Source organism: Hemiscyllium ocellatum, chromosome 2 (genome assembly GCF_020745735.1).
Source record: "Hemiscyllium ocellatum isolate sHemOce1 chromosome 2, sHemOce1.pat.X.cur, whole genome shotgun sequence".
Lineage (NCBI taxonomy): Eukaryota > Metazoa > Chordata > Chondrichthyes > Orectolobiformes > Hemiscylliidae > Hemiscyllium > Hemiscyllium ocellatum.
The window spans coordinates 48,897,453-48,920,916 of NC_083402.1; the positions used below are offsets into that span (position 1 = coordinate 48,897,453).

General features: G+C 38.4%; 1 protein-coding gene across 2 annotated transcripts in view; it reads left to right on the forward strand.

Moving 5' to 3' along the window:
* Nucleotides 1-23,464, forward strand: part of rasa1a (RAS p21 protein activator (GTPase activating protein) 1a) — a 191,209-nt gene that overhangs the window by 40,992 nt on the left and 126,753 nt on the right. For both annotated transcript variants that reach the window (XM_060836608.1, XM_060836609.1), the window contains exons 2-6: nucleotides 5,422-5,574; nucleotides 9,366-9,501; nucleotides 12,594-12,664; nucleotides 17,662-17,779; nucleotides 21,761-21,792. In XM_060836608.1, the coding sequence (XP_060692591.1) occupies nucleotides 5,422-5,574; nucleotides 9,366-9,501; nucleotides 12,594-12,664; nucleotides 17,662-17,779; nucleotides 21,761-21,792 (510 nt within the window). The remainder of the gene's footprint in view (nucleotides 1-5,421; nucleotides 5,575-9,365; nucleotides 9,502-12,593; nucleotides 12,665-17,661; nucleotides 17,780-21,760; nucleotides 21,793-23,464) is intronic.

Below are 23,464 nucleotides of genomic sequence, written 5' to 3' on the forward strand. Positions count from 1 at the left end.
GAACTATGAAAGAACTATGGACTTCAGAAGTTGCAGGTATGGCAGCATCTGTGGAAATTGCAGAGGAACCTCAATTATCCGGCATTTGATTATCCCAATATCGAATTATCCAGCAAGATCATAAGATCTCGATGCTTGGCTAAACTATTTTATCCGGCATTCGATTATCATGAATTTGATTAACCGAATGAAATACTGCCCGCCTGTGTCCTTTGGATAATCGAGGTTCTTCTGTAATCAAGAGTTAACATTTTGGATCCAGTGTCCCTTCTTCAGAACTGGTGTTCTTCATTTTAATGTATTCCCAGGTCCCCTGAGTCTATCCATTGAATTCTTAGATCTTTCGCCTGTCACTCAAAAGCCTCTGCCTTTAGTAAAACTATATTGGTTGCAATGCATTATGTTTGTGGTGATGTGGAGGTATATTTCTGGAACACCGAGGAGGAACTTTATCCTCTTTCATTCATTGGACTCTGTCCTTTTTATTTGCTGTAAAATCTTTAGAAGCTGATTATACAACTTTGTATAAGATATTTCATCTGAAACTGTTCTTTGATTAGATTGTAATTTTAAGGTGTTTAAGCAAAATTTAAACAATCCGTCGTAAGGATGGAAAAGACTGTACCATGATTCTTTATGTACTTGCAGTTTAGAAATTCATTGTGTGTAGTTACAAATTTGTATGTGTGTGACACAAGCTGTTTAAATCAAACCAAAGTGCATTTGAGAAACTTCCTCAGAGGTACTGTAAAGGCTAACTGTTACAACTTGCAAATGAGAAGGCAAATGATCCTATAGAAAATTAGTTTGGGAAGTTAGTAGAGGAAAATAAGGGATGGCAAATGAACAGAACAAGATCTGTGCATCAGTCTTCACCTGAGGATACAAGTAAAGAAAGAGCTATCAAGCAAGAAGTGGAAGGGGGAGAGGAACTAAACAAATTTACAGTCACTAGGTAAGTGATACTGAGCAAATTGTTGGAACTGCAGGCTGACAATTCCTGATGAACTTCAACTTAGTCTTAAAAAAAGTGGCTTTAGTTGATGCGCTAGTTTTAATTTTCTAAAATTCCAGAGATTTATGAAAGGTTCCATTAGTTTGGAAATAGGGAAACAACTCCTTTTGTTCAAAAAGGGAGACTGAAAGCAGGAACTGCAAGGGCAGTTAGCTCAACATCTGATATGGGAGAAAAGGCTATTATTAAAACAAAAAATTATAGGGGGTACAATTTGTACTGCTATAAAGCATGTTTCTTCAACATCAAATTGGCTTTAACACGCTTGAAGAATTTTACTCATAGAATGCAAACTTTCCTTACCTGTGTTGGCGATAATGTGGTTCTGGCCCCATTAGTTTAAATGGTACAACTATTTTGTGAGAATGGAACTATTGTGTTATATCAGAACCAACAGTACTTCAAAATCTTCAAGTTAGTCAGCCTGAGTCTGTATGGTTTGTGGAAAGGAAATCATGTCTAACTTAACTTTAAGACTTCTTTGCTATGAATAACAGAAAACTAGTGGCTGTGTTGTACTTGGATTACCAGAAGATATTTGAGCATGTACTATATCAAACTTGTGATGTTAGATATAACATGTTGGCATTGTTATAGTATTGGTGAATTAAGCAGAAACAAAGCAAGCATAAGTGGGTCATTTTTTGATTTGCAAGATATAACAAGCATTAATGTTAGGACCGTAACATTTTGCACTTTGTATAAATGACTTGGATGAAAGGACGGAAGGAATGATTGCTAATTGCTAAATTTGTTGATTGGAGATTGTCGATAGTGTGGTGCTGGAAAAGCACAGCAGGTCAGGCAGTGTCCGAGGCCAGAGAAATCAATGGTTCGGGCATAACCCCTTAGTCAGCCATTCCTGATGAAGGATTTATGCCCAAAACATCGATTCTTCTGCTCCTCGGATGCTGTCTAACCTGCTGTGCTTTTCCAGCACAGCGCACTCGACTCTGATCTTCAGCATCTGCAGTCCTCACTTTCTCCTAGATCTCAGAGATAGGTCAGAAAGTAAAGTCGTGAAGAGGGTGTAAAGTCGTCACAATTCAATTATAGACAGATTAATTGACAAAGATCTGGCAAATGGAGTATAATGTGGGAAAACATGAAATTGTCCAGTTTTGGCAGGATGAATTAAAACCGAAAGCATCTTCTCTAAATAGTGAGAAGTTTCAGCGCTTGATGTAGTAGGATCTAAACGTCTTAAGTATGAATTGAAAAGGTTAGTACATGCAGCAAGTAATTTAGAAAGTATTTATTATTTATTGTGAGAGGACTTGAATGCAAAAGTAGGAAGGTTTTGCTTCAGTACTATAAGGCATTAGTGAAATCACATTTGAAGTACTGTGAACATGTCTTCTGTACAATACATGTCTTATTTAAGGAAGAATGTAAGTATGTTGGAAGCATTTCAGAGAAGGTTTACTTGACTAATATCTGGAATGAAGAGTATGGTGCTGGAAAAGCACAGCAGGTCAGACAGCATCCGAGGAGCAGGAAAACCGATGTTTCAGGCAAAAGCCCTTCAGGAATGAGGCTGGGAACTTCTGGGATGGAGAGATAAATGGGAAGGGCATGGGCTATGAGGAAGGTAGCTGAGATTGCAATAGGTGGTTGGAGGTGGAGGTCGGGGTTAAGATGATAGGTCGGAGGGGAGGGTGGAGCGGATAGGTAGGAAGGAAGATGAACAGTTAGGACAGGTCATGAAGACGGTGGTGAGCTGGAAAGTTGGAACTGGGGTAAGGTGAAGGGAGGGGAAATGAGGAAACTGGTGAAATCCACACTGATACCATGGGGTTGGAAGGTCCTGAGGCGGAAGATGAGGCGGTCTTCCTCCAGGCGTCGGGTGGTAAGTGAGTCGCGATGGAGGAGGCCCAAAACTTGCATGTCCTCGGCAGAGTGGGAGGGCAAGTTAAAGCGATCAGTCCTCAGCAAAGGCCATATCTCCATCCCCCTCCATTCACACATCAATGAATTCAATATGCTTTGTGATGTCAAACACTTCCTTCACTGCCTCCGCCTCAGAGCTCACTTTTTCAGTCAACACTCCTGCCTACTTTCCATGGACTGCTTCGTCTGCCTCCAACACACCACATCTAGACTGTGCCGTCTGTTACCTGCCCCCCACGTTACCCCAGTTCCAACCTTCCAGCTCAGCACCGTCCTCATGACTCGTTCTGTCTATTCATCTCCCTTCCCACCTATCCGCTCTATCATCCCCCACCTCCATCTACCTATTGCACTCTCAGTTCCCCCCCCCCCCCCCCCCCCCCCCCCCCCCCCCCCAGCCGCATCCCCTCTCATTTATTGTTCCACCCCTGGGGCTCCCAGCCTCATTCCTGATGAAGGGCTTTTGCCTGAAACGTTGATTTTCCTGCTCCTCGGATTTATCCTGATCTGTGCTTTTCCAGCACCACGCTCTTGACTCTAATCTCCAGCATCTGCAGTACTTGCTCTCGCCTAATATCTGGAATGGGCAGGTAATTTGATGAGGAAAGGTTGGACAGGTGAGGCTTGTATTTGCTGGAACTTGCAGTCAGAGGTAACTTTATTGAAACATAAGATTCTGAAAACATCTTGAATGAATGGATTGGAAAGCAGGTTTCCTTTTCTGGGAGAATTTGGAACCAGTGATCGTAATTTAAGATATCAATAAGGAGAATTTTTTCTTTGCGGTCATGAGTCTTTCGAATGCTGCTGTTTCTGCTTTTGAAGCAGATAGGTTTTCACGGAGAGGTAGGTAGAGTCTTGATAGGGGGTAGGCAGTAATGTAATTTGATTACATCAGTCACAATCTTATCAAATCTTATCTTCTTGCACATAAATGGAATTTTGGGAATGGAAAGATGGCAAGATAGGAACGGAGTAAGAACGTGGAGTTGAGTTAGCCAACCATAATCCTACTATGAAGGCTCAAGGTGCTAAATGTCTATTGCCTACTGTTTTGCATTCTTAGGAGGATGGGAACTGGCTAGGAGACCTTTCAAATAAAATTAGTACATACTTTAAACTAATGGGACATCATTGAGACACTTTCCAAGTGTGGCATGATTTATTTTAGCCATTGATACAAATAAGATATAATTCACTAAATAGCAATTCCCTATTTATATAGCATCTGCTCTGATGCACAACGTCCTTCCAAGGCACATTACAGAGACATAACAAGAAATAGAAACGTGAGGGGTGACTTAAAGCTTAGATAGCAGTGTATTTTGTGTGGGCTAATGGATGAAAAGAAGTAGCAAAGAGTTTAGTAAGAAAATTTTGAGAATAGTGTTGAAAGAACAACTGTTAAAGGCGACTGGTTAAGAGGATGGCATCAGATGGAATGAGTTGGAGTGAAGCTATAACGAATTATAGAAATGAGTTGGGGAAAGACCGTGGCAGAATTAAAATTGGTACCTCTTTCTTGCTCCCTCTGGCTTTAGTTCTGACTCTGTGCTAAAAGCTGGTATATTCTGCTGGGACTTACTTGGCAAGTTGAGTCTGTCAGCACTTACTAGAACTATTTCAACTTCATGCGAGGACGTTTCAGCATCATATCCATTTCCTTCCATTGTGTAGTACCTTACACTAGTTTGTATTAGTTTAATTGGCTATTGTTTCATTTCTCCTCCCTCATATACCTTGCTTGAGGTCATTCTATAATTTTAAGCTTTTGATTCCATTATCACATTTGATTTGTCACGACGTACAAATTTAATCAACTTCTGCAATTTAAAACAAAATCTAAATTATTAACAACATGCACCAGTGCGAGGTGGATAGAGTAATCAGTATTCCCCGCCCCCCCCCAAGCTCCTGTATTACTGTCATCAATATTGTATTCGGAGCTTATTTTTACCCATTCTAACATCTCATGTTAAATTTTATTGTTTACCAACTTGTATGTTACTTTTATGTACTTTCAAATATGGCATTTTGAGAATGAAGGGTATTAGAAGTTTGGCTACCATTTTTATTATCCATACTTCCACTTTCCAATAGCTCTAATTTTCCTGCCGCATCATTTTTTATGCTGGAGATTTATTCCTCTCAAAGAATTAATTAGTTTAATCCTGAAAGATGCATATTTAAAATTGCCAGATTTTCTACAATGATGAATCTATGTAATATTAATTATTCTTGTCTGGCGTGATATTTTAGTGGCATCTGAGTTTGATGATAAACTTATAGAAAGAATCATTGTTGGACAAAAAGAAATTGGTGGTTAAAATCTGTACTGAAAAACATCCTGTCAAAATATGCACATATTTGTCGTGATTTCCTGACTATAGATTCCTTCAAATTGATTATTAAGAAAAGGTGTCTTCAACTAATGCCTGTCTAGAGCTACTACATTAATCATATTGTCTGTAGTTTGTGGTGCAGTCTAAGAGCATTTACTTATTTTACTATTTCAGGTGGTATCATGGAAAGCTGGATCGTACAATCGCTGAAGAGCGGCTTTGTCAGGCAGGCCGATCGGGAAGCTATCTCATCAGGGAAAGTGATCGAAGACCAGGTTCATTTGTGCTTTCGTTTCTAAGTAAAACAGGCTTGGTCAATCATTTCAGGTGATATGTTTAACATTTTATATCTGCAGTTATGTTGGGGTTGGTGGAGGGATTAGATAGAGAGTGGGATGGGGCATTATGAACATACTGTGTCTGTTTCCTTGAAAATTACAATTATATGTAACTTATCTCCTCTATTTAAAAAAACAGCTATGTTTCTAAAACTGATACTGGTTCACCAATCTTAATGAAAATGCAGTGTAGCGTTGGTCACACTGCTGAGTTCTAACTAATTTGGGAACTTTTTTGACAAGTCATTTGGACTTGCTTATATCTGATTTCAAAGTCAAGGATTTATTTGATGAGTTTTTATTAAGACTTATGTCAAGAACATTGATTATTTGAAATTATTTCGAATTGGCCCTTAATTTTCATGGTTATTGTAGATTGTAAAGAATTTAGTACTTGTCAGACTTTAATCAAACATGTTGGCGTGGCACCTAAAAGAGTATTGAAACACGAAATAGTACCTTGTAGAAAAACATTGAATAGGATACTTACTTCATTTGCAAGAGTAATTTCCAACTATTGAGGTTGCAGATCTGTTTTGTGGATCTCCTTCAGTCTTCCACCAAATAAACTTACCTATAGAACTGAAAATCTGATTATCTCACTGAAGTATATAAAAATAATGTGTTGGTAATCAAGACTTGCTGTTCTGAGAGTCATCCCAAAAGTTAAATATTTTTAAAATCTCACAGAATTCCTGACTGACTTAATTTTCAGACCCAGATGGACAAAAAGCATGGATCAGGTTTCTGTAATAAACAACAATTATCATTTCTTATATTAAAAAAAGACTCCAGCTAGAGGCAAGAAATTATGAACCGTTGGTATATAACTCAATGAGTTAAAGCTCCAGCCCCCCTTTAAGTTCCAACTCCATACATGCATGTAGACAAAGCAGGAAAAAAAATGGATGTTATGGTCTGAGGGAAAGACTGGAAAAGCAGTTGTCCTTGTTAGCAAGATTTGCTGAGATGATTCTTGGGCTTCTCACAGTGTTGCTTTTAGATTTCCTTCTACAGATATTATCAGTTTTTTGCAGGAGGCACAGGGTGACTGGTTCACACTTATTAAAGGACTGTGACTTCTTAATTAAAAGCCACAGCTTACAGCAACAGGAAATATATTGATCTCTTTTTGTTTTTACTGCTGAGAACAGAGACAGCGACTGTTCTTGAGGCGATCTGATGGCTTCTCCCCATCTTGTTCACCACCCCAAACTATTCAGTTATATGGAAGCCAATCACATTGTTGTTGACATGCAGAAGGCCTTTATCATTGGACTATGGACTAGTGACCAGTTATCAATCAGCTACTTATTGCCTGCTGAATCTCCATTTGTACACAGCTCTTGGCTCCAGCTTGTCTACAAACATTGTTTTTAATAGTGCTTGAACCAGCAATTGTATAAGCAGCAGTTACAGTGAGTGCCAGTTTACGTTATTTGAAAGGTTAAGCTACCTCTCAACAAACATTGGCTTTCGAGTCATAGAGATGTACAGCATGGAAAAAGATCCTTTGATCCAACTTATCCATGCCGACCAGATATCCCAACCCAATCTAGTCCCACCTGCCAGCACATTGCCCATATCCCTCCGAACCCTTCTATTCATATACCCATCCAGATGCTTTTTAAATATTGCAATTGTACTAGCCTCCACCACTTCCTCTGGCACCTCATTCCATGCACGTATGTGAAAAGTAGCCCTTAGGTTTTTTTTAAAATATCTTTCCTCCTCACCCTAAACCTATGCCCTCTAGTTCTGGACTCCCCACCCTGAGGGAAGACCTTGTCTACTTATTCTATCTATGCCCTCACGATTTTATAAACCTCTATGAGGTCACCCCTCAGCCTCTAAAACTCCAGAGAAAACAGCCCTAGCCGATTCAACCTCTCCCTATAGCTCAAATCTTCCAACCCTGGCAACATTCTTTTAAATCTTTTCTGAACCCTTTCATGTTTCACAACATCCTTCTGATAGGAAGGAGATGCAATATTCTAACAGTGGCCTAACCAATGTCCCGTTCAGCCGCAACATGACCTCCCAACTCCTGTACTCAATACTCTGACCAATAAAAGAAAGCATACCAAACGCCGCCTTCACTACCCTATCTACCTATGTTGCCAGGGTTGGAAGATTTGAGCTATAGGGAGAGGTTGAATAGGCTAGGGCTGTTTTCCCTCGAGTTTTGGAGGTTGAGGGGTGACCTTATAGAGGTTTATAAAATCATGAGGGCATAGATAGGATAAGTAGACAAGGTCTTTTCCCTCAGGGTGGGGAGTCCAGAACTAGAGGGCATAGATTTAGGGTGAGGAGGAAAGATATCACTTTCAAGAAGCTGTGAACCTGCACTCCAAGGTCGCTTTATTCAGCAATACTCTCTAGGATCTTACCATTAAGTGTATAAGTCCTGCTAAGATTTGCTTTCCTAAAATGCAGCACCTCCCATTTATCTAAATTAAACTCCATCTGCCACTCCTCAGCCCATTGGCCCATCTAATCAATATTCCATTGAAATCTGAGGTAACCTTCTTTGCTGCTGACTACACCTCCAATTTTGGTGTGATCTACAAACTTACTAACTATACCTCTTTTGCTCACATTCAAATCATTTATATAAATGACGAAAAGTAGTGGACCCAGCATTGATCCTTGTGAAACTCCACAGGCCACAAGTCTCCAGATTGAAAAACAACCCTCCACCACCATCTTTTGTTTCTACCTTTTTATGCCAGTTGTGTATCAATGGCTAGTTCTCCCTCTATTACATGAAATCTAACCTTGCTAATCAGTCTCCATGGGGAACCTTTTCGAACGCCTTACTTAAGTCCATATAGATCGCATCTACAGCTCTGCTCTCATCAATTCTCTTTGTTGCTTCTTCCAGAAACTTGATTAAGTTTGTGAGACATGATTTCCCACACGCAAAGCCATGCTGAGTATCCCTAATGAGAGCTTGCCTTTCCAAATATAGGTAAATCCTGCCCCTCAGGATTCCCTCCAACAACTTGCCCACCACCAACATCAGGCTCACTGGTCTATAGTTTCCTGGCTTGTCCTTACTACCTTTCTTAAATAGTGACATCACGTTAGCCAACCTCAAATCTTCCAGCACCTCACCTGTGATGACTAAAATTGTTATTTTTCTATTTGAATCAACAGTAAAGAAAAATAAAAAGGAAAAGTCTTTACAAATCTCCCATCTACAAAAGTATTTCTGCTCTGTTATTTGGGATGTGAACCAGTGACAGTCTTAATCTGTTGGATGGAATATATTTCTGCTGTGTTAATTGAGATGCATTGGTCTTAGCTCTTTTTAGGTTAGGAACAATTTTAAAAATGAGCTTTATTACTTTAAGTTAACTGCATATCATTAAGTTGTGCATTTAGGTGCTTTTCATATTGATATCTGTAATATGAAGTTTCAGATTTTTTGGGCTGCTGTAGCAATTTGAGATTCTTGCATTTTGCTGTTAGTCCTTTTGTTTTTCTTAGTGGCAAAGTCTAGATGTGAAAGCTTATTGTGGCTTGAAGAATGAGAATCCAGCTTGCTTGACCAATGGCATTGTCTAATCCTTCAATTTCTTTGTAACTATCTCTGGCAGAAAATCTAATAGTTTTAGTGAAGGCAATTCAACCTGTTTTGCAACTGATGATAGTTTCTATGCATGTCAAATTATTGTCTCAACATCTTTTTTACATTGGGAAAATTAATGACATATATCTGTTGCCATTATGAATCAAATTAATTGTATAACTTTATGGTCTTACTACTCATTCTAGGATAATTGCAATGTGCGGTGATTATTACATTGGTGGACGACGATTTTCTTCGCTCTCAGATTTGATAGGTTACTACAGCCATGTGTCCTGTTTATTAAAAGGAGAGAAGCTTCTGTTTCCAGTAGCACCCCCAGAGGTAAATGCATTAGTTCATAATTGAGAAGAGTTTGTGGACCAATGTAAAACAGAAATTTTGATTTATAAATCAAAAGCTGGCTGATTTTTTTTTATATATATGAAGAGGTCCATTGGATCGTTTTTTTTGTGGTCTACTCATGCACTCACTTGTGTTTTCTTCCCACCTTTATTCTATGTCTTATTAGATCTTGCTCTACAAGTTATTAATTTAACCTTTTTTGAACTGAAAATGTGTTGCTGGAAAAGCGCAGCAGGTCAGGCAGCATCCAAGGAACAGGAAATTCGACGTTTCGGGAATAAGCCCTTATCATTTTTTGAACCCCACTTCAGCTTTCTTTTAATTTTTGCTCTTGCTCTTTGTCTCTTCTATCTTCATTCTTTCTTTTTCTTTATTGTCCATTTTAACTTTTCAAACCAGATGCAAAAATGGATGTGAGAGGGAGGGGGTTTTGTATAATAGGTTCCGAACGTTTGCAGCATGAAAATTAGCTATATGCTGCTAAGGCATCATTATTGTATATTAAGTCATGCAGTGAATGTGCAGGTGCAATTTTTCCTTCTTGACCTTTTTGTTATTATAATAAGTTGGATTTTGATGCCCAGATAAGGTTGAGGTTAACAGTTTTTTTTGTTAAAATGTAAATCTGACAACGTCCAACGAATGCAGAAATAATTAACCATTTCTACTTTGTCCGGTGAAATAATGCTATATGGTCATGATATCTTACTGAGGAGAATTGGTATGGTAATGTAATTGAAATGTTTGAAGTTTCTGAACTTGTGTGATAGATGGATGCAAGGTTCAGCAGAAGTGGTTTTGTCTTGTCAGTGTAGGTTAATTTTTGAAAGTGCATTAAGTCTTAAATATAATGAAATAACTTCTTTGGCACTAAAAATAAATTTTTACAAGTGTGAAGCCTCATTCTTTCAGATTGTATTTATTGCTGGAGATTAAAAATTTTGTTTAAAACATTTTTCTTCCCTTCAAACCATATGTTTTCTTCACATTTTTTTCTTTGTACATGATTTATTAAATTAATATTATAATTTGTACATCCAAGTTGAAACTGTTCCCTCTTCATTATCCAATCAAATTGAAAGATTGTTAAGCAAATATAGTTTATTGTTCTGTTCACACAGGACCCCCATTCCAAGCATGGGTATCATAGTAAGTTCTAGTGCAAAATCCACAGAAAATCTGTTGAGTTCAGTGAATTATTGGCACCTTGAGCAACACTTAACCCATTAGTTTTGAACCTTGGTTAAACACAACTCTGTCCTTGCATTGCTTGTCTACCAGAACATTTAGTGAATTATCAAAGGGCATTATGAAAGAGTTCAGCTAACTCATTTGTTTTTGGAGTTTGGTAAGTGTATTCGTGTATTGGGAGCATTATGGGGTCCCTTATGGATTTACATCTTATAACGTAATGATGAAAGGCTGTCCCAATATTTCTAACATTTTCTGTTTTTTTCAGATCTGAAATATGTATTATACACCATTTTTGGGGTCATGTAATCTTATTGATTGTGTTAAACAATTGGCTTCTTAGAAAACAAGATATTTTTAGGAAGCAAATAAGTACCGTGTGAAATTTATGGGGATTAGAGTTGAATGTTAGAGAATTGGAAATTTGGTGTCAAATAGCATTGGTGTAATTTACAATATGAGGTGTTGACATATCAAATGTGATTACTTATTACTGCAAGACAATTCTCACTTTAATGTCACCAAGAAAGAGAAATATTCTAATGCAATTGCCAAGTGACCGTGATTATTACACCAAGCCTTGAGCAGAAAACCTGTTTTTCAATTATTTAAAACCAATTTCTTGATTAAAATCCTCAATTTAGAAGTAAAATCAGACATTGCATGAGGTCAATGAGATTTGGTGGGAAGAATCGATATATTTTCTTTTAGTTGCTGTAGGGGATTGTGAAGGCTATCATTGGAAAAGAGAGACAGAGCTTTCATTTATATAGCTGTTTTCATAGTCACTGGATGTCTCTGAAGCACTTTACAACCAATGCAGTTTTGTATGAAGTGGAATCACTATTGTAATGTAGTAAAGTGATGTTCCAAGTATGCTCAGCAAGCCCATAAATACAAGACTTTAATAATAATGGCCAGACAATCTGTTTTTTTGTGATAACATCTAGGGTGGGAAATTGTTGGAGTCTATAACCAAGGTAGGTAACTGAACATCTTGACAATTTTCAGATAATCAGAGAAAATCTGCATGGATTCTTGGCTGGTAGATCTTGTCTGACAAACATCACTGAATTTTTTTGAAGAGGTGACTCCTGTAGTGGACAAGGGAATGTTGTTTATTTGGACTTTCAGAAGGCATTTGATTCAAACCCCATGTGTCAGGCTGTTAATGAAGATGGAACTATGTGAAATTACTGGCACATTACTGATATGGCTGTGAAATTGGTTCAGTGGCAGGTGACAAAGTAACGGTGATGGGTGTAGGTACATAACTTGAAGAATGCCACTAATGGTGTCCAACAAAGATCTTGTTAGTGCCTCAATTATTCACTTTTTAAAAAATTACTTAGATAATAGCATAGAAAATCATATATCCAAATTTTGTGATAACACAAAGTTAGGCAGCATTGTAGACAGTATAAATGATAGTATCAAATTGCAAGTTAATAGACTGGGTGAATGGGCAAAAGTGTGATAGATGGAATTCAGTGTAATACTCACTTTTTTTGTCAGCTTGCTGATTTCTGGAGGAATAGTGTCAGTTTCTCAGGGAGGAAGAGAGTTGGAGTTCCACTAATCTGCTTAAATTAGAATCTCTAATAAGTATTGGTTCCAACATTTCATATCTCTCGGTTCTGACTTGAGGTGGCTTTGTTCCCTAAGCAGGACCTTGTTTCAGTTGACTGGGTCAAATTTTCAACAATTCCATCTAGTTGAAAGTTTGTAAAGATTAGTTCTTCACAAAGGTATTATTACCTTGAGACCAGTCATAAAATGCTTCCTTTGAAAACCTACATTTTTGAGCAAAATAGTTAGTTTCTACTTTTTTATTTTTATTTGTTAAAATTAAGAATTGTTTCTCCTATTCAAAATTATAGCCTGTTGAGGATAGGAGGAGAGTTCGAGCCATCTTGCCATATACCAAAGTTCCAGACACAGATGAGATTAGGTAAGTTACTGCTTTTTTTTCTATGTAAAAGTAAAGCATTTCACTTAGAATATCTCTTGGTCAATTCCTTGATTTAGTAAAAAGAGAATTCTTTTTGAACACCAACTTCAGTATTCATTGCTCCTAAACCAAGGGAAATACATTTACTTCACTATCTTCTGCATGTTGGAGAAAATTCGAGTTTGCATTTGCTTCACATTTAGATTTTGGAAGAAACTTTGCCTATGTTTCTCCCAACTACCTGGTCTTATCATTTCATTTGCTGTGACATCTTGAAATTGTTGATGCTGAACCACTATTTTCAATGCCTTTGATCCTAGAAAAAAGTCCATTGCAACCAAACCTGTAATTCTATGCACTGTGTCCTTCATTTTTTAAAAATCTGAAGCTCAAAGTGTTCACCTGCTTCTTAAATTCACAACTTAGATTCACAATTGTCTTCCTTTTGTTTAAGTCTGTACATTACTTTGCCCTTTTATGTTTGTAACATAATTCAATATCGTTATCTCTGCTTCCCCATCCCTAAAATCTCCATTCCTCTGTGTAAGGGTTCTTAACTAATTGCTGTTCCTTCCATTTCCTTAATGCTTTGTCTGATTTGCTTCTTGGAAGAAAAACGTCCATTAACATCCCAAGGTTTTCCATAGAGTTTTTGCTTCAAGTATAATCATTGTTATTCAGGCAATTTTACAAGCAGGTTTTCTCAAACAGCATTGAGATGTGAAACAAATCATACTTTGCTTCCTGGAACTGTTTGAAGGAATAATCTTAGCCATAACACCTGTGGAGGTTTTATGTTAATTTTTAGATCTTTGCTTGATGAAATAGAGAAGAGGCACCAAAGTTAATGTTTCGTTCCAAAGATGGCACCTCTGCACATTCTTAACGTTTATATGCAGCCCGAAATGCTTAATGCCTTTTAGTGGGACTTGATCCCTTATTCTTCCCACATGCACCATCCCTTAGCTTAGCTAACCTCCCATGTAGGCCTCTGATTCTCCATTATCACCTTATTTTAACACTTCAAGTTCACTTTACAGCTGTGTACCATCTCATGATGACTTTTCAAGACCAAGTTAGGTGCAAGGAGACCAAAGCATCTGAATCAGTAGTACACCCTTTGCCTCACTGATCTTCACCTTTATTAGCATTACTACTACAATCTTGTTGATGCTATTTTCTTCCCCTTTTATTAAATATCCCTCCTATCAAATAATTAACGTTATGAATATCTCGATTTGCCTTGCTTCATGACTTTCAAGATCAGTGGTTTTAAATAAATGTTGAGAAAGATTCACAACTTTAAAACACAATGTTACAAATTCAGATTTGGTATAGGTCCTTTTTTGGTTCAGTGGCATCAGTTATTGTGTTATTTGTATGCCTTTCATTTATGGATATGGATTCTGCTACCTTTTAATCTAAATGTTTGAAAGCACAACCTATGAATGTAACAATAGCACCCTCTTGAGTTCTGCACTAGACAATCTCATCTCTTACATGTGTGTTTTCACTCACACCGATGATGGACCAAACAGCACTGATTAAAATAAGGCTGATATGGGTTAATTTTAAATAAGACCATTCTGCTCTTCCCCATGATGCTTTGAAGGTGTTAGACAAAGATCTGCCTGAAGGAGTGCACTCAGAAATCCTGGTACATGAACATTAACTTGATATGAATGCCTAGGTTACTCACTCTCTTTCTAGATTCCTCTACTGGAGGAAAGTGTGGTTATTCACTCATTCCCTGGATGAGCAGAGTATCCTGTAACCTCCTAATTTTAGGAATTAACTGTACAGTTTTGGGCAATCCAGACTCAATCTAAAATATTATTAGGCTTTCTCTAAGACTAATGCCTCCTTTCTATAATGGAATTTTCTCAAAATGGACCCATTTAAATTCCTTTGAGGACTAACCAGCACATTGTATAATAATTCCACCAGCTTTTATAAAGCATATGTTTTCTCCTGTACAGGGGGTTCTGTATTTCCATGTGTCTGAATTGTGAACATGATCCCATAGAGGGTGTAATTTTAAATATTTGACATGAACATTTGCTCTACTTACAAAGGGCTACTTTATATTGTCTTGCACAGTTTTCTGACTTGTGTATGAATCGACTTGTGCAGGAACCTAATTCGTTATCAATCCAGCAACTACCTGCATCTTTTTCTATTGGCTTTGTCATGTCACTTTTTACATATGTAGGGTAGTTTTTAATGCCTTTTATTTAAAAAAAAAAGCAATGTCAGAGCTTTAACTGTACAAGGCTGAACAGATGGTCGCCAGTGATGAGGAACTGGGTCTGGTGGATGTTTAAGAGACCAGATGGGGAAGAATTCATTGTTATTGGACAATTGTGTGCCTTGAGGAAGTTGCAAAGATGAGGAACAATAGAATAAAGTGATTTATGTGAAGGAGTGAACTTTAAAGAACTGGGGAAGGAGGAGTTACTTTAGGTTAATGAACACAGAGGTTTGGTAAGTATGACTTGGTTGCGCTTAAGATCCTATCTGTTTGGATTGGGGTGAAGTTTAATGAGGTTGAGAACTGGAAGTCCATTAATACAACACCATTATTGAACCAACAAAGGCAGGATGTGTTTTTGAATACAGAGCAATGGTATGAAAGTTGGGTGTTTTATGATACATTTTAGAAGTTCATTTGTTGGCTCCAGGAGGAGGGAGAGCAGGCGGTGGCAGTAGCAGTTGGTGGCATACAGAGGGATTGAGTGACAGAGCAGGGTGTTGGTGTTGCCACTGCAGGTGGGGGGGGGGGGGGGGGGGGGGGGGGGGGGGGGAGCGGGTGGGAAGGCGACTGGGACTGGTACTTAATTGAAAAAAAATACCTTGCCACCGTCTGTTATTTATAAAGAAAGGATGAGGGATGGAGACTTCTAATGAAGGACTGATGCAAGCTGATGCAACACTTGAAGTCAAAGATGCGGTTACCACTTCAGACCTTGGAGGTGCAATGACGTGATGAGTGAGAAGAGCTGATAAATGAACTTACTAAAGTGGAGGAGGAAATTCAGAAACTTTCTCAAGTACTTGCAGCTAAAGAAAGACCTGTTGCTGAATTAAAGAAGCTAGGATTGATTCCACTACTTGAACTTGAACAGATTTTGTCAAAAATAGATTTAGAAGTTTTGAGAAGACTTGGAGCTCAGGTTGAGGTTCCGGATGTACATTTGCTTGCTGAGCTGGAGGGTTTGTTTTCAGATGTTTCGTCACCATACTAGGTAACATCTTCAGTGAACCTCCGAATGAAGCCCTGGTGAAGCCTACTTTCTATTTAAATCTTTGGGTTTCCTTGGATTGGTGATGTCTTTTCCTGTGGTGATGTCATTTCCTGTTCTTTGGTAAATGGAATCTGAGTCAGTGTGCTCGTTAATAGAGTTCCGATTGGAATGCCATGCTTCTAGGAATTCTGCTTGGCTTGTCCTAGGATAGATTTGTTGTCCCAGTCAAATTAGTATTCTGCCTCATCCATATGTAAGTATACTAGAGAAAGTGAGTCATGACTTTGTGGATAGTTGATGTTCATGTATTCTGGTGGCCTGTTTTCTGCCTGTTTGTCATAGTTCTTGCAAGGTAATGACATGAGTAAATGACATTAATTTTGCTGGTTGTCTGTATAGGGTCTTTCACGTTCATTAGCTGCTGTTTACTGTGTTAGTAGGTTTGTGGGCTACCATGATGCCAAGGGGTCTGACTAGTCTGGCAGCCATTTCCAAGATCTTTTTGATATAAGAGAGGGACCAGAGTTTCAGGACGAGTTTTGTTTGCTTGATTGGGTTTGTTGCTCAGAAATCGGCAGACTGTGTTCATTGGGTACCCGTTCTTTTTGAATGGTGGTAAATGAGATCCAAGTCAATGTGTTTTTGATAGAGTTCCTATGCCTTACCACCCACTTCACCTTCAACAACAAAACCTACAGACAAACCAAAGGAACACCCATGGGATCTCTGATATCAGGGGTCTTAGCAGAGGCAGTAATGCAGGGACTCAAACAAACAGCTCTGCCAACCATCCACACCAAACTTTGGGTCTGCTACGTAGATGACACCTTTGTCATCACTAAGCAAAACAAATTAAGAGACCTTCAAGACTATCAATAATACCCTTACTGACATAAAATTCACTGAAGAGGAGGAAAACAACAACAAACTGCCATTCCTAGATGTCACAGTGGAGTGAACAGCTAATGGGGATCTTCAAACCAGTGCCTACAGGAAAATGATGGTATATTTTTCTATAGTTTACTATGCATCCACATAATGTGGAGAGACAGAGATATGGAAACCTGTACTGGTTTCTTTGACAGAACATAATAGGTTTACTCATTTGGTGTGTTGTATGCTCTTTGCGTGATTTCCTTCAAAGCATGCCATTTATCAATTTCCTTCACTTTTGAAAAGATTACATAATCTCTCCTGCTGATAAAGGGATAGCAAACTAACTCTGGATTAGCATCAGGAAGTCTTTTATACAATAGTATGATCTGAAACTGAATTCATAATTTACATTTAGTTTCCCAGTTAAATTCCCATCTAAGCGTTTATAGTTCTGTCTATCCTTGGGGGTATGTTTGTGAACAGTTTGAGGAGTTATTTAAGGATTTCATCCATCTGCAAGTTGTCAAAACTGTAACAGTGAAAATGAAGAAGAATCTTTGTTTATTGTGGATCATAAAGGAATTGGTAACTGAGGAAATAAACTGTATTTTTCCTTGATTCATGGCTGTAACAAATCCTGCACTTCATAATCTATATCTTCAACCTTTTGAACAATATGGTTACGAAAAGTCTCAAACCTGTGCTGCCTCAGCTTATGTATACTACTGGCCTCTTCCATGTTGATAAATTGATCCAGTTGTTTTGTAAGAAGTTTCATTTGATGAGGTTTTGGGGTACAGATTAATTATTTTCATCTCAATTTGGAAATGGTTTTGATGTTGCTGCAGTTTCAATGTGGGTATTATGTTTATGCAGTTTTCTGAAGGGGGATATGTTTATTGTTCACAATGAACTGGAGGATGGATGGATGTGGGTGACCAACCTACGAACAGATGAGCAAGGCCTCATTGTGGAGGATTTGGTAGAAGAGGTGGTGAGTATCTGAAACTAAATCTTTCTGAAGATTTCCGTGCCTTAATTACTTACACAAGCTGTATGTCTGCCTAATAAAAGCATACATTGGACACTTTCTTTAATGAATTTAAAATTGTGAATCTTGGAAAGCTATTAGAACAATGTTCCATAGTCACGTGACCTTTTAACCATTCTGCATAGTTCAGAAGTTTTGAAAGGCAGAGTTTCTCGGCATTTCGGAAATGTTAGTAAAGGTTGCAAGAAGTTAGGTGACAAATTTCATTTTAAGGTTTCAAGGTAATTGTCCATACAGATAAAATATATAGAGAATTATTATAGTTAAAAACAATTGATTGTCGTATGTTGTTCAGTTAGCCAATTTACCTCATGGTTAATGATGGAATTTAAGTTTGAAGTTGAGCTAATCTAATTTTCTGTCATTTTCTTTATAATTTTAGTATAATCTTTTTTGCAAGATCAGCAAATCTTGTCCATTGTTCATGTATTGCTATTATTCAAACTCTTTCCAGTTGTCCTTATTGTGCATTGTTGGTCAGCAGCCAAGGTCACTCCTTGTAAGTTGAAATGTGATCCCTCTCAGCTTTTGGGGGATAGATTTCTCAGGTGAGCAGGTCTGTATTTTTAATAGACAAAACTGCAACAAATTAAAAGTGATTTGATCTAGTTCCAGCTTTTGGATTTGAAAAAATTAAAGAACTGTGGATGCTGGAGATCTGAAGCAAAAATAGAAATGCTGAAGAAACTCAGCAGGTCTGGCAGCATCTTTGGGAAGAATGTTTTGAGTCCAGTGACTCTTCATCAGAACTGACAGTGTTTCTATCTTGGATTTCACATTCTTTTTCCATGACCATTGCAAGTCGGTCAGATTTTGGATAGCAGTGTCACTGGCTAGCTGATAATTGCCTGTGAGTAGGTGCTATGTCATGTTCATCTGCAGTACATCTGTGCTGCTTGAAAGAAAGTTCCAGTTTTTTGACTGAGTGACAATGGAGGAATGTAGATATAGTTTCAAGTTAGGATGTTGTGTGGTTTGGTTAGAAATTTGCAGATGACCATGTTCTTGTGCATCTGCTGTATTTGTCCTTCTAAGTAATAAAGTTCATATATTTGGAAGGTACTGTTAAAGACGTCTGTGTGAATTGGTGCAGTATGCTGTAATTGCACCTATGGTGGACAGAATGCATCTTTAAAGTGGAGTTTGGAATGCTGGTCAAATGGTTGAGAATTGCCTCCCAAATCTCCAAACCATATCCACCCTCTCCAAGGTATAAGTCAGATGACTGTCAGAATACTCACTGCACATATAGATTTGTACAACTCCAATAGTGTTCAAAAAGCCTGACACCATCCAGGACCAAAGGAGTCCACTTGGTTGCAGCAGCCTTTGACTTGCTTTTTGTCACCTTGAAATTTATTTGGCTTGTCCAGTTAAGTTTTTGTTCAATGGAAACCTGTTGAATATTGATCATGGTGGATTCAGCAACAGGAATGTCATTCAGTGGGCAAAGGAAATGGTTAGATTCTGTCCTGACGGAGATGGCTTCATACTTATGTTGTCCAATGCAGAATTTTGTGCAGGTCTTGCTGCATGCAGATAAAGTGAGGTAGATTCATTGGAGCTGATAGAGTTTGATATTGCTGTACTGTAGAGAATGGATTTAGTTGTTTGAGTTTCTAGTAAGTAGTGATGGTTATTTCTATTCTTAAATGTTGACATAGTATAAAAGTGATTTGTGGTAAAATTAACAAAGTACATTAAAAAGGCACCATAAGTGAATAATATAATTCATTATTTAATGATGGCTGTTCAAGTGCTATGTCAAAGTTATGGCATGTGGAAGCTCCTGGATATCATTGTGATCCAGGTCAAACAGCTATAGTAACTGTTTTGAGATTCTAGCAGCATTTGGCTCAGAGTTTGAGCTGGTTGCTGAATTACAGCAATGTGACATTTTGGAGGGAGAGAGAAAGCTGCCTAGATTATTTATTCCTCAAGACTGTTATCTTAGTGCTTACATCATTGAACCTATCACCTTATGTCTGCACTGCCTTGCCATGCCTTTTTTTTTGCATTTTACACCCACCAGTTACTTCTGTCTTGTATTGCTATTTGGTGCGGACAACAAACTTGTCATGGTTGTCAGCAGTCCTAAGAGAAGACAAGTGAGACATCCTGCATTTGGGGGTTGAGGCACATTGCGTTAACGCCAGCCTCTGATACCAGTCTAAGCATTCGGACATGGTCAGGTAACCATCTGGAGTAGTCAGAGCCAAGCCTCTGTCATTGTAAGAAGTGAAGGACCAAATATCTGGCAATCCACCATGCATTTTGATGCTTTCTGTCCTATAGTGTTCTTCTGTGATGAAAGAAAAAGAGATATTAGACAAAGATGAAAGCTACAGCCTGCCTTTTTGTGCAGGTGGGGGAAAAGTAATGACTTGTCCAAAGCGAATGAGTAGGCAGCAGAGATTACCTGCGGGGACTTGGTGTAGGTGACGGAGAGGGAAGGAAAATGTTGCATGTAATGCTGAGATTGGTAGAGTATGAACCTTGATCGGAAGTGGGTGTAGTAGCAGTGAGAGTGAGGGGTAGCAGAGAAGATGGTGGCACTTTGCTGGTAGAGCATGGAATATCATTGATCTTCTTTAATATACTGTTGGGTGTTTCTCCAGATAGTTGAGATCATGTTGAGGCCTGATGTCACAGCCTCCTTTGTCCTCGAGGAAGAGGATGCTCTTCCTCTGCACCATTCTGTCAACAAAGTGAGGTATCAGTTTCTTCTTCTGTGCCATGTCTAGGGCAACTCTGGACTGTGTGTGTTTTTCTGGAGGCAAACATCTTTTAAAGATGGTGTCCGGGATGCCGGTCCATTCTGCAGTACCCCGTCTGTGACAGGTCCTGCTGGTTTTTTTGACTGGGATTAGACTAACATTGAAAGAGAGGGGCAACATAGAGATAAGACAGATAGTGAGTTGGATTTGGGACAGTTTATGAGAAAATTCACTTGAACTTGTGGTGAGAAGCTCTCCAACAGAAAAGATAAAAATGACACTTCACCAAAAATGTAAGATTGAACCTGTAGAATCAGTTTGGGTGGGAATGAGGGATAGTAGGGAACAGAACTGAATGGTGGCAGTGGTCTACAGACCCCTTAACTACTAACAGCAATGTGGGACAAAGTATGTTTGTGATAAGGGATAGCAATAGTTGAGACTTCACACATGCAGGAACAATCAGGTTGGCAGCAGTAGCTTGGATAATGAATTTGGAGAGTGCTTTTGAGAAAGCCATATCACAACACATGTTCTGTAACCAAGTAGAAAGCAAATTATTTTAGATTTCTTAGTTTCAGGAAAGGTTCGATCAAATTGAAAAATAGTAAATATAACTCTAATCAAGAGGGAAGCAGGCAAGAAACAGCAACCTGTGAGCCAGATAACTTGATATGTGTCTTTGGGGTAGTGTTAGATTTAATTATTAAAGAAATTATAATTGTGTACTGGGAAAAACTGAAAAAAGTAATTTGAAGAGTCAGCATGAAATTGTCAAATAGAAGTCATGTTTTAACCAATTTATTTGAGTTCTTTGAAGGAGTACATGCTCTGTGGGTAAAGGGGAACCAATTAGACATGCTGTACTTTGATGACATGCCGTATCAAAGGTTATTGCAGAAAATAAACCTCATGGTATAGGGGGATAACACGTTAGAATTGATAGGAGACAGGGTCTGTCCTTCAATCTTTTAGGAATCATCTTTCCTCAATTTAAAAATCTGAATCAACTCGAGTTGAATCTGGTTGAATTTGAAAAAAATATTTCTTCCAGTTTGTCCTGTGACTTTCAGACTAATGCAAAGTTTTAAAGAAATTGTGTGTAAAGTACAGTTCTGTTATGAATGTGTGGAGCTTCTATTCCTAACTTGTACAGATACAAATTCATTCATTTTGTTTGACTGTTCAATCTGGATTGTGTTTGCAGGACCGTGAAGAAGATCCACATGAAGGAAAAATGTAAGATTTTCAACATTTCTTTCATTCCATTTGAGTTACTAATAAAATATGACATCAGGAATCAAAAGCAGAAAGACAAAAGTGATGATATTCTACTCACTTTGGGCATTAGCTATATAAATTGCACCATTTGTATTAAAACTTGGAAAGTCAATTATTAGAATGATGAAGGCACATATAGTTAGTAAGTTGTACTTCTGCCTAAGTTCAGAATTAGCTTGGACAGTTGAACAATCTATCTTATTGCTCCAAAATGAACCTTATCAAATTATTAATGGAAGGCACCTTTTACTTCAGTATGAATAAAACCAGATCCTTGTATTTTGACATTAAGGGCAGATTTTTCCCAGGCTTTGAATGATCTGGGCACCTACAAAGGATGTGGGAAAATGGGCAAGAATGAGAAAATCAGATTCACAGGATTGAGAAGGGCAATTCCAGTTATTTGTTTTGGTCTTAAACAGTGAGATCACCAATTTTGGTGGTAAGTAAAAGGGAGTTGGGATTGTAGTTGCTTACCTGCAGCCTACAATTCTCTCTTCTGCTTTGAGAAACTAAATAGTGACATGGCTTAGAAAGGGTGGACGCTGGGAAATTGTTTCTGTCAGGCAGAGATACTAGGACCATAGGCACAACCTTCGAATTAGAGGGTGTCAGGTTAAAACAGCAACGAGGAGATATTTCTCCAGCCAGAGAGTGGTGGGTCTGTGGAATTCATTGCCACGCAGCACGGTGGAGGCCGGGACATTAAATGTCTTCAAGGCAGAGATTGTTCAACTCTTAATCTCGCAAGGAATTAAGGGATTGGGGGAGAGTGCAGGTAAGTGGCGTTGAAATGTCCATCAGCCATGATTGAATGGCAGAGTGGACTCGATGGGCCGGATGGCCTTTCTCCCACTCCTATTTCTTATGGTCTTAAAGACAATTCCTGACTTGAAAGTCAAGGGGTTACCTAGCAGTTGGAGCTTATTACTTGTTTCTTTGTGTCATTTTACTGTTTCTCTATTGGCCTGTCATTGAATGTTCCATGGACACTGTTCTCTTTCACCTTTGTCCACTGATTTGTCAAGCCTCACCACATAAATGTGGCTGTTCCCAGACAAATTCAGAAACTACTTCAGCCCTTCAGGACTTTACTTCGTAGCTCAGGACCACTGTTTATTCACATGCCCCCCTCTCGTCACTTTGCATACATCTCATGTATTCATACAGCATATTTCTTATGGCTGTTAGTTTAATTTCTTTGATCTCACTCCCTTTTATTCTTAATTGGTGGCTGTTAATCTCTCTGGATTTTATGGGGCTTTTTTTAGCCAGAGGGTCAGAGGGGTTGCTGCTTGTGGATGATGAGGATTTGAGTAAAAGAAAGGAAATCTTGGTGCAGATGTCCAGGTCCTATGAGTGCCTAATCCTGCAGTACTGCGCACAGTTTTGCTTTGGAGGAATGAGAAGAAATATCATTAGAAAGAAAGTGAAGGACAGATTTGATGTAGGGATGATGCTCCCCTAGGCTGGGAATTCTGGAGCAAGAGGTCAATGTCTTAGGATATGCAGTAGATCATTTTAAACTGAGATTAGGAGAAATCTCTTTATTCAGAAGGTATTTAATTGTAGAATCTGTACAGTGTGGAAGAAAGCCATGCAGCCCATCGAGTCCACACTGATGCTTCAG